At 35.5% G+C, this 12,305-nt stretch overlaps 1 protein-coding gene across 1 annotated transcript; it reads right to left on the reverse strand.

Moving 5' to 3' along the window:
- Window positions 1-8,982: 8,982 nt before the first annotated feature.
- Window positions 8,983-11,206, reverse strand: LOC128865421 (heat shock protein 70-like). Its single transcript, XM_054105787.1, has one exon. It carries the CDS (start codon window positions 11,025-11,027, stop codon window positions 9,120-9,122), a length of 1,908 nt encoding a protein of 635 aa, XP_053961762.1. The 5' UTR covers window positions 11,028-11,206; the 3' UTR covers window positions 8,983-9,119.
- Window positions 11,207-12,305: the final 1,099 nt, after the last annotated feature.

Here is a 12,305-nt window from a genome sequence, read left to right on the forward strand (position 1 = left end):
CATAATATTACAATACCCGGCATCCGTTACTATGCCTTGTTGAATAAAATCAAAACAACCAATCAGAAAAATATCAAGCAAAATTATTTTTATTAATTTTCTATCTCAAACCGTTTTTGAACTTTGCATTTGAACAGCTTATGCGGATTGTGAAGTCTAGAGTGTGCTATAAATAGTGGGAAATAGGGAAAACTAAGAGTTTTTAGATTAAATTTAAGCAAATATTATTTATTTATTATTATTTATTATTACTAAGTCAAAACATACAACCATAGGTTATTTTTACAATGATTGACCTTAAGAATAGTTTACATAAAAAGATAAACAGTAAAATCAAAATTAAAATTAAAATTACAGATAGTAGTAAAGATAAAGTATTAAAAGGAAAGTAAGGTAAAAATAGTAGTAGTAGGAGTAGGGACTAATAGGAAGAGATTTAAAGTACATTCAGCAATATTCGATTATTAGTGATGAATGAGAGTGGTGGCGCGGCCTGGGGGCTGTGGGAAGGGAGTTCCATCATAAAAACATGCCTATAACCTTCTTTGAATTATTATACGTTTATATTATATTATAAAATAAATTTTCTTAATAGGGCACGACGATGACCCTACATACAGCTGTACAATTCCAAAAAAGCAACGGAGCTGTTGCGTGGTAGGATGCGTGGTGGAAAAGGGTCATACGTTGTACGAATTTCCTCGACGAGGAGAGGCTCGAATTAGTTGGGCCCTGGCTTGCAACGTGCAACCAGCAGATTCTGACAGGCTATATGTTTGTAAGCGCCACTTTAGTCCAGAGCAAGTAACTCGTTATAAAGTTTTAGATGGGGCTGTTTCATCTTTAAGATTAGAGCCAGTTACTAGAAGTCGCTCACCTAGTACTGGCTCTGATTGGGTTTGCCCGCCCGTTACTAAAGTGTACGTAAATCGTACAGTAGGTGTAGGTGTAGCAAATGATCTCACGTTAGAAGAATTCGAAAAATATTCTATGCTAGAGGAAACAAGGCAGGTACCCAAAAACAAAAACATCTGTGAGGACTTAGAAATCACAAGCAGTAGCGAACGATTTGCTCAGGCTGCTCGTTATTATCGGAGCAATGAAATAAAATTAAAAAAAATAATTCAAGAGTTAGAAGCAGAAAATGAGAAGCTACTGCAAAAATATAAATATTTGTGTACTCGTGCAGTTCTTGCGGAAGAAACTTCAAGCAGTGATGCTGTAACTTTCGCAAGAATGATCGTCAGTGGCCAAAAAAATCGTTATAGCGAGGAGGAAAAGACATTGGCTCAAAACATCAATTATATGTCCTCCAAAGCATATACGTTTATGCGTGACGATCTAGGTTTTGCTTTGCCCCATAAATCATCCCTTTCGCGTTGGCGCCCCATCAAATATGTTGTTCCGGGGTTCGATGCCAATGTCTGTGATAATTTAGAAAAAAATTTTTCAAATATGTCCGACACCGAACGCATAAGCGTTCATTATTCGATGAAATTATCATCAAGTCGGACTTGAGCTATAATAAAGCTAGAGATGTTATCGATGGGTTTGTAGACCATGGGGAAGGTCAACGCGAAAACAAAATTGGGAATAAATGTTTATTTTTTATGGTTAAGGGATTGTGCTCCAAATGGAAATACGTGTTTTCGTATTATATCTCCAGTGGTGGTATACGTACGGAGACATTGATGTCCATTTTGGACAAAAATATCGCACAACTAAAAAAAATGGGGTTAAATTTGAAAGGTATAGTTTGCGATCAAGGGCCCTCCAACAGTAGTATCTTTAAATCTTTGGGGATTTATGAGGATAGCCCCTTTTACGTGCACGAAGGCACAAAAATTTTTTGCATGTTCGATTACTGTCACTTGATAAAGTCCGCCCGAAATACCTTGATGAAATATGACATCTTAACATCAGATGGAGTGACAAGCTTCAAGGTGATTGAAAAATTGTTTGATATAAATCAAATGAATCCCCATTTTAAAATTTGTCCGAAACTAACGGAGGCCCATATATATCCCAATTTTATGGATAAAATGAGCGTTTCACGCGCGACTCAGGTCCTGAGCAATTCGGTAGCCTCTGGTATCGACATGGCCTTGTCCCAAAATTTATTAGGCAGTGACGACTACGTGATAAAATGCGCTAAGCCCACACAGATGTTCGTTAAAAAAATGAATGATATGTTCGATGAATTGGATGCAAAAAGATTCCAGTCGAAAAATCCTTCAAAATGTCCGATTAGGCGGGGTGACAGCAAAAAAATTGATAGATTGAATGAACATCTAGATTTTTTGCGGTCATTCCAGTTGCCGGAAAACGCACGCGTGCAGTGCATCGAAGGTTTCCGCATAACGATTTCAGCGATGCAAATGTTATGCGAGGAACTTTTCATTGAGCACAGCTCCCTCAAACTTATTTTCACCGGGAAAATGAATCAAGATGCGTTAGAAAACTTTTTCTATCGCATACGAGCTAGTCAGGGTATGAATACCCATCCCTCAGCTCACGAAATTCAATACATAGTTGCGCGACTGATCTCAATGAAAATTTTACGCCAGAGATTTGAGAAGAAAGGTTCTAATTGTACAGATGATGACGATTTAAATTTAGATTGGTATATAGGCCCCGAGGATCGTCATCTTGAGACAGAGGTAGGAGACCAGCGAAATGAGGATCTCGTTTTAGAAGAGATTGATGTGGAAGACATACATTTTGCTGAAGAAAGTAATGAAGCTGAGGTACAAGTGCAGTGTTACTTCACAGGCTATGGTATTTACCAGAAAATGCTGTGCAAGTTGTAATGTGAAAAGTGCACCCACGCCATGACGAAAACCAAAGGGGAGCTGAAGTTGCATTCAGAAGCCCTGATAAGATCAAAAAACTTCACGGATGACAGCGATTTAAGGCTTGTCAATCCTGAAGACAGGGTTTTCGAAGTGTGTCGACTCCAAATGGTGTGGTACCGTCAGCTCTTCGCAAAATATGCCCACATTTCAGGTCTTAGGTGTTTAATGTTGTCCGCTCTAAAAGAAAAAACACAAAAAGTGTTTCCCGACTGGTTTGTAGGATCTGGCGAGTGTAGAGATCATCGCGAGAAGCTATTAGATTTTCTCTTAACTGTCCTTTTATTCAAGAATGCAAAGTGGCTCTTGCGAAATGAGGTCAATAAAGTCAAAGAAAGAAAACTACAAAATAAATTAAAAAAGCTGTAGGTTGTAAGCCAGGGCCCCACGAAAAGAGATTCGCCGTTCACACAGGTAATTAATAATCTATTAGCTATCTTTTGCATATGATGATACCTATTCTTTTATTTCAGGGTTTTCCACTTTTCTATATTTCAGGTTTTTTTTTTATTTATATATTTTACAGGTATTTTCCGTTTCAGGTTTTCTCTATTTTTTAGTCTATTTTACAGGTTTCTTTTTTATTTTTTCTTCTCTTTCAGCTAGCACCCGAGCCTAGATTTTTAAGCACTACAATTTTTTCTTAATCATGATGGATTGAGAGTAGTGTTTTAAAAATCAGGTAAATCGCAATGACTTAATCGATGTCAATATCGAAGTCGTGTGAGAAATTGTTATAGTATGAGAACAATTTCGTAATTCGTGCTTTCACAATTTTATATTTTTTTTTTTTCATTTCAGGAAATGTAAATACCTATTATTTATAGCATTGTAATATATATTCATATACATATAAGAATACTTAAATTACTTGTGAATAAAAATAATTATATTTTTTTTTTTCATTTCAGGAAATGTAATTACCTATTATTTATAGCATTGTAATATATATACATACATATACATAAATTTCTGTGAATAAAAATAAAAAATTAAAATTAAAAAAACTAGTATTTCATTTTCTTAAGGATAATAATATTTATTTGGTAAGAGGAACTTAAAGAAACATATACCAATAATATAATTCGACAGGATTTCTTTACAATATCAATATATTCGTTCAGCTCAATAAAATAAATATCTGCATATGAAAAATCGTTCCTATGGACGTGCAAAAGCAAACACACATATATAGTACATAAATACATGCATACAAACTGCCATAGCCATACATACATATGAAGCTGCGAGCACTTGCGACAGAAAAAATATTTCGATTTGCTATTGCTGTCGAGAATTTAGAACACATATTTACATACATATATTGATGCATACATATGTACGGAGCCGCGGCCACTCGACTTGACAAAAATTGAAGATTTACCAAATATTGGCAAATAATTCAACGCGAAATATTACAATATTGACTATTTTCGAATTGACGAGAAAATTGTCATATGGGCATATGAGCATATGAGCTCGAACTTAGTGTTATAGAATATTTTGGATTTTTCAGCGTCGTTGCGACTAAAAAAATCTGCCCGCTGCGACTGCGCCTATGAATGTATTTTGTTTTTGCAGTCGCTAGGCTTATAATTTTAGCTTTGGAAACATACGCGTGCAGAGGCATAAAGCCAGTGCTTTGTGTGTGCTGTTGTATGTACATACATATGTATGTATATACTAATAAGCATAGTTTTGCTGGGAGTCGAGAATGTATGTATATGTATGTACGGACATACATACAATAGGGCATCAATATGCCAATACGTGAGGTAGGTCATGGTTGCTTCAGTACATTGAACTTTTGCTTAATTGTTTCTTACATGTGTATGCATACATGTACATACATATGTTTGTAGTAAGAAACAGTTTAAACAGATTTTGTTACTAATCCAAATATACATACTTACGGTAACATACGAATATGCTTTTTTATCCTATAAAATATGTAAATATGGAGGATATCTTGGGTTTGTTAAAATTATTCTTTTATTTATTTTGAATATCAAAACTTGTATACAAACCATGCTTGTATACCTCCTGCAATAGGATGTGGATGAAAAATTACAGAACAGAAATAAAAACGTAATGCCTCAAATGCCTTGCAAAATGCTGTCGGTCAATTTTATTTCAAACAAATGTATGTATAACAATGCCCAATTTCTTTTTGTCCAAAAATAACAAATATATATGTACATGTATGCAAATACATACGTTTCTTTGAAGTTTTCTTTTATTTATTTTAAATTTCAAAGTTTTATACTATCTAAAAAATGCATACATATATTATTCCATGTAATAAATCTAAATTGAAAAAAATTTCGTTTGCAAAGGAACAAATGAATGCATATTCAAATGTAAATATGATATATACATACATATGTAACACTATAAGAATTGAAGATCCAATTGAACTTTTGCACAAACATAGCTAACATAATACATATACATATGTATGTATATATTGATATACATATATTTACATACATATGTCAAAATACCAAAGCACTTGTATATAAAAATTTTCATCAAATTTGTATAGTTTTCAATTTACTAAAATGCACATACCAAGATGTGAGAGGTCGTTTTATAGTGCATTTTTTTAAATTAAATCAAAATATTAAAGTTACTTTGATTTGAAATGTTGGCGCATATAATAAATATTCAAATTATTCATCAATAATCATTTAGTTGAATAAATTTTCATTCATCAAGGGAACATACATATGTAGAAATGAACAAGCAAATTCTTTGCAAAATGCCGTCGGCTAATCGTCAATTTGATTTTCTACAGAAGCAAAAGCAGAGAACGTTATGATATACAGAGACCGTTCTCTGTGTGCAGAGCCAATATAGGAAGAGAGAATTCACTGCAATCAGCTCTGTTAAACCCCGGCCGCGGTTAGACTTCAGCTCTGTTAAACCCCGGCCGCGGTTAGACTTCATTTTTGACAATTCACACCATTCGTAGCTCGTGAGACTTCTCTATATTTAACGTTCTCTGTATGTATGTATATATTGATATACATATATTTACATACATATGTCAAAATACCAAAGCACTTGTATGTAAAAATTTTCATCAAATTTGTATAGTTTTCAATTTACTAAAATGCACATACCAAGATGTGAGAGGTCGTTTTATAGTGCATTTTTTTAAATTAAATCAAAATATTAAAGTTACTTTGATTTGAAATGTTGGCGCATATAATAAATATTCAAATTATTCATCAATAATCATTTAGTTGAATAAATTTTCATTCATCAAGGGAACATATGTAGAAATGAACAAGCAAATTCTTTGCAAAATGCCGTCGGCTAATCGTCAATTTGATTTTCTACAGAAGCATTATAATGCGCAGAGAACGTTAAATATAGAGAAGTCTCACGAGCTACGAATGGTGTGAATTGTCAAAAATGAAGTCTAACCGCGGCCGGGGTTTAACAGAGCTGATTGCAGTGAATTCTCTCTTCCTATATTGGCTCTGCACACAGAGAACGGTCTCTGTATATTTAACGTTCTCTGCGCATTATAATGCTTCTGTAGAAAATCAAATTGACGATTAGCCGACGGCATTTTGCAAAGAATTTGCTTGTTCATTTCTACATATGTATGTTCCCTTGATGAATGAAAATTTATTCAACTAAATGATTATTGATGAATAATTTGAATATTGATTATATGCGATGCGTATGTCCGTACATACATATACATACATTCTCGACTCCCAGCAAAACTATGCTTATTAGTATATACATACATATGTATGTACATACAACAGCACACACAAAGCACTGGCTTTATGCCTCTGCACGCGTATGTTTCCAAAGCTAAAATTATAAGCCGAGCGACTGCAAGAACAAAATACATTCATAGGCGCAGTCGCAGCGGTCAGATTTTTTTAGTCGCAACGACGCTGAAAAATCCAAAATATTCTATAACACTAAGTTCGAGCTCATATGCTCATATGCCCATATGACAATTTTCTCGTCAATTCGAAAATAGTCAATATTGTAATATTTCGCGTTGAATTATTTGCCAATATTTGGTAAATCTTCAATTTTTGTCAAGTCGAGTGGCCGCGGCTCCGTACATATGTATGCATCAATATATGTATGTAAATATGTGTTCTAAATTCTCGAAAGCAATAGCAAATCGAAATATTTTTCGTTTAACGTTCTCTGTAATGCGCAGCATAGATAACTAGATGTGAAACTTATTCATTTTGAGAGAGAGCGCGCCCATGAGGACGTTTCAAAACTTGGTAGCACTCACACATTATGGGATTTTGAACAGCTGATAGGCGAAATGGCTGGCTACCAGAAGAAACGCGCCAAAAATAATTGACGAAAACAGTTCCTTTTTTCATAGTGGAGAAATGACGCGTTGAAATGTTTATAATTATTTGTCTTTAAATTAATTCAATTGAAACGTAATAATTTAAATTGAAGGGAGTTTTAGAATTTTTCAAAGCCTTTTATATCCTTTTCAACTTCTACTTTAATTAGTCTTATGCACATATGCATATGAATACATTTTACTCGTACATACATGTACTTTTATTGAAATCTGTATGTTGGTTTATGTCTGTAAATTGGTATATACGTAAATATTCTATGAGTGAAAAGCGTAGGTAAGGGAATTTAATTTGAGTTTGAGTTATTTTACGAAGATTAAAAGTAATCTGCTTTAACTTATTCAGTTCGTTGTTTGAGAATTTTTGTTTTTTGTTACCCACTTTCTGTGTTATATTAAAAAATCGCAATAAGTCATGTTTTTAATTATAACTTAGGTTTTTCGGGTTCATAACTTTATTATTATTAAATTACTTATGAATATCCGTTTTAAATAATTTCATTTACATATAAATTTTAAAATTTTTTGCTTATTTATGTACATATTTCATACGGATTGTGCTTATTTTTAGTATATGTTGGGGGTTACGAGTGATATAAGGCTATTGGGCAACCGCACACTAAATACTAACCTCAATGGTGGTATGGAAACTAAAAATTCCAGACCTTTGGTTCAAAAATACCCAATTCATGTTTCTACCGGTGTGGCAATATTGGAAAATGTTATAAAAAATGCACATTTTTCAGCGCTCTCACGAGAAAAAGAGTTTCACATCTAGTCATCTATGATGCGCAGTACTTGCAGCGCTGGCAGCACTGTCAATGTGACAATTCATGCAACTGATAGCTTTGTTGAAAAATTGCAAATAGATTTGTTGCATTTATGAACGCGCTGTGCAGTAAAATGGAATTGTTACTAAGTTTGGTCATGGACGATGTATGTGAGGAAAAAACCGATAGTCTTTTATTAAATTTAAGAAAAAAAACCGTGTAAAGCTTAAAAGAAGGACATATCTTGTCAAAAGTTTAATATCAAAACGGAAAATACCCAAAAAAAAGTATTTTTTTGAAACAATTTAACTTTTTTTACTTCATCTACGACCTTAGCCCAGAGCACGCTTTTTTCCTCCTTCCCGACGTGAACTCGTTCTCCATGCTCAGTCGGACTCTGAGCAGTAATTTTATCTCCGATGTACTAAAGTAATCACTAAAACCAAGAAAAGTATAATAAAATAAAGTTTAAATATCGTATTTTTCATCAATTTTTGTATTAAAAGCTAAAATAAATACTTAAATACCCACTTTTCATCAGACACTGTACTAGCGTATTTATTGGCAGTGTGAAAATTTTTGCTGCAAATAATGCACGACTTTTGATACAAAAATGACGTTTAAGAATGCGTTGCATTTGCAGTACTGCCATATTTGAATTTTTGAGCGCGCTGCTCACTCTGAAATGGTATGTTGCACATTATAATGCATTGTTGAACATACCCATACATATAATATGTAAAATATTTTGCTCCGGTTTTTCGCAACAGGAAATATTTACTGTATTGACTGCAGAAATCTTCCGCAATATTTCCAACGCTGCTATTAAAATAGTCTCAACTCAAAGAAGTATTTCCACACTACCTTTTTATTATCATCAAATGCACAATCGTGCAGTGATGCTACGCGGCTTACATAATTCTGTTTTTACAAATAAACCCCACACCTCCCTTTTCCTATCACACTTAAAAGACATTAAATAAAACAGATATATTTTCAGTTATTAATAATTTGTTCCATGTTCTATATTTTCAGTCTTTCTGTTTTACAAACAGTTTTCTCTAGAAACTAAATAACACTCCACTAATTTCTTACAAGCTAGCCACTAAGCTACAGAGATCTATACTTAATTACGTTTTAATCTACTTCCTCAACAGTGGGGCCAGTACGTCCACTATTGAATCCACCTGCTTGTTGGCCACAAGACGCTCCTTGTCCGCCATTGTCCAATTTCGTCATAATTGGTGTACAAAGTTTGGTCAATGTGTTCATTTTGTCTTCGTACTCTTCCTTGTCGGCCAACGTGTTCGCATCGAGCCACTTGATTGTGTCTTCACAAGCCTTCAGTGCTTCACTCTTCTCCTGGGCGTTGAGTTTATCACCAGCACCGTCTAATGCCTGCTTCACACCAAACACGTAACTCTCCAAGTTGTTTCTTGCCGCGATCTTATTGCGTTGCCGTTCATCTTCTTCGGCATAGCGCTCAGCCTCGTTAACCATACGATCGATTTCGGCTTGTGATAAACGTCCCTTGTCGTTCTTGATGGTGATGTTCTTGGCATTTCCTGAACTCATTTCTTTCGCCGAAACATTTAGAATACCATTAGCGTCCATATCAAATGTTACTTCAATCTGTGGCACTCCGCGTGGTGCTGGTGGTATTCCTGATAGATCGAAAGTGCCCAAACGATTGTTGTCCTTCGTCATGACACGTTCACCTTCATACACCTGGATTGTGACGCCCGTTTGGTTGTCGGAATATGTAGAGAATGTTTGCGTTTGTTTGCATGGAATCCGACAATTGCGTTCAATAATTTTAGCCATAACACCGCCAGCCGTTTCGATACCCAAGGAAAGTGGCGCTACATCGACCAGCAGTACATCCTGAATCTCACTGCTCTTGTCTCCACTCAGAATAGCTGCTTGGATGGCTGCACCATATGCCACCGCCTCGTCGGGATTGATTGACAGATTCAGGCTCTTGCCACAGAAGAATGACTGCAATAGACTCTGCACCTTTGGAATACGTGTGGAACCACCAACTAGTACGATATCATGGATCTGGTTCTTGTCCATCTTCGCGTCATTCAACGCCTTCTCCACTGGCTCCAAGGTTTGACGGAACAAATCGGCGCACAACTCCTCGAAGCGGGCTCGCGACACTTTTGTGTAGAAGTCGATTCCTTCGAAGAGTGCATCGATTTCGATGGTGGCCTCTGTACTCGATGACAAGGTACGCTTCGCTCGCTCAGCTGCTGTACGTAGACGACGCAATGCTCTCGGATTCGAACGCAGATCTTTCTTATATTTCCGCTTGAACTCATCCGCCAAGTGGTTAACCAGTCGGTTGTCGAAATCTTCACCGCCAAGGTGAGTGTCACCAGCAGTGGCACGTACTTCAAATAGTGAACCTTCGTCTATTGTCAATATGGACACATCGAAGGTACCACCACCCAAGTCGAAAATCAGCACATTACGTTCCCCTTTGAGATTCTTGTCCAAGCCATAGGCCAAGGCGGCTGCTGTGGGTTCGTTAATGATTCTCAACACATTCAAACCAGCAATTCGACCGGCATCCTTAGTAGCTTGTCTCTGTGCGTCATTGAAGTATGCAGGTACTGTGATGACTGCGTCCGTCACTGTTGAGCCCAGATATGCCTCAGCGGTCTCCTTCATTTTTGTCAGAACCATTGAACTAATTTCTTCTGGCGCAAACCGTTTGCTCTCTCCTTTGTATTCGACGCAGACTTTGGGCTTTCCGGCCACGCTCACCACTTTAAATGGCCAATGTTTGACGTCTTCCCTGATTTTTGGGTCGTCATAATTGCGTCCAATCAATCGCTTCGCGTCGAATACTGTGTTCGTTGGATTCATAGCAACCTGGTTCTTTGCTGCGTCACCAATAAGACGTTCCGAGTCTGTGAAGCCCACATAGCTGGGTGTTGTACGGTTGCCCTGGTCATTGGCTATGATCTCCACTTTGCCGTGCTGGAAGACTCCAACACAAGAGTATGTTGTTCCCAAATCAATACCAACTGCTACCATTTTGTCTTGTGTTTTGCTTATTCTTATTCACTTGAAACTTTTCAATTTTACTTTTAACTCTAATAATACTTTGCAAATAATTTTATCACTGTGTTAAATACACTTTCGCTTTTGTTTGCTACAATCTCTTTATGAGTTATTTGTAGTTTATAGTTTGCTTGTTTATTCAATAATGAAGCAAAGAGCGTTCACCACCGGTATTTATACCAAACCAGCTCTTCATCGAATATTCCCGATTCTCTTTCTCGAAATTTCTACGCCAATCCACCAGCCAGTCGTCACTTTTGTGATGACTGTGTGGTTTAGGTAGGTAAATGTTGGCTCTCGTTGACGTAAATGTTGTATTGTTTATTGTGAGTTTCACCCTCTTATTGCGAGTATTTAACAGAATATACATACAATTTATGTGTTAGAAGGGAACTGTGTTCGTGTGTTCAAATGAAGGGAATATTTTGAGAGCGGGAGAAACAAAACAAAGATATATCCCAAGAATGATAGAAAGAAGATTGCGCCCATCAGAGCGTACGTGACGTCACGTTTGCAGAGTTGTGCAGTATTGCCAACCATTTGCTCTTCGCAATAAATTTAGTGTTTTTTATACCGAAAATGCGACAATTTTTAAGTTTGGTGTTTGTGTCTTTTTGTTTTTAATTTAAGGCTACCGAGACTTTAGGTTGAAAAAAAACGGTATTATTATACAAAAGAAGTTTAAAAAAGGCCACTCTGAGAAGATTTTAGTGCTAATGAAAATTTTTTTACTCTTATAAAATTTGATAATTTGAAAGTGCAGATTTAATTTTTGGCTCCATTTAAGGCTATGCAAAAATATTAAATGCCCCTCTCTCAACTCTTCTTAAGATTGAAAACCTTTTTACACATTTTAAAAATCCTTTGAATTTATTGAATGCGAATTGAAACCATAGAGGTGTAATCGTTTCTTCCGGTCATCAATCCTTAGTAAGACATAGAGCATCAAGAGGTGTATTCATAGTAAAAATAAGCAACAAAATACCAGAAAATACTAAAGAAACCATACTGACATTTTTACAAAAAGAGTACCTTATCTAGTTACATAACTTCAAATATAGCAAAAAAGTCGTTCCCTTAACAAAAGAATTTCGATTAACAAAAAAAACTCATAAATTAAATTGTACATAAGCATAACACATTTATTTAAAAAAAAACGCACATTTTAAAGACAATTTGTCACGCATACAAAGTTCTTTAAGTGATTCAATAAAAATTTGTTGGGTTATTTTCTTTGAATGGGCATTTTAA

This window comes from Anastrepha ludens, chromosome 5 (genome assembly GCF_028408465.1).
Source record: "Anastrepha ludens isolate Willacy chromosome 5, idAnaLude1.1, whole genome shotgun sequence".
NCBI lineage: Eukaryota > Metazoa > Arthropoda > Insecta > Diptera > Tephritidae > Anastrepha > Anastrepha ludens.

Coding starts and splice junctions, on each gene's coding strand:
- LOC128865421 (XM_054105787.1), bottom strand. CDS start 11,027: ATGGTAGCAGTTGGTATTGATTTGGGAACAACATACTCTTGTGTTGGA.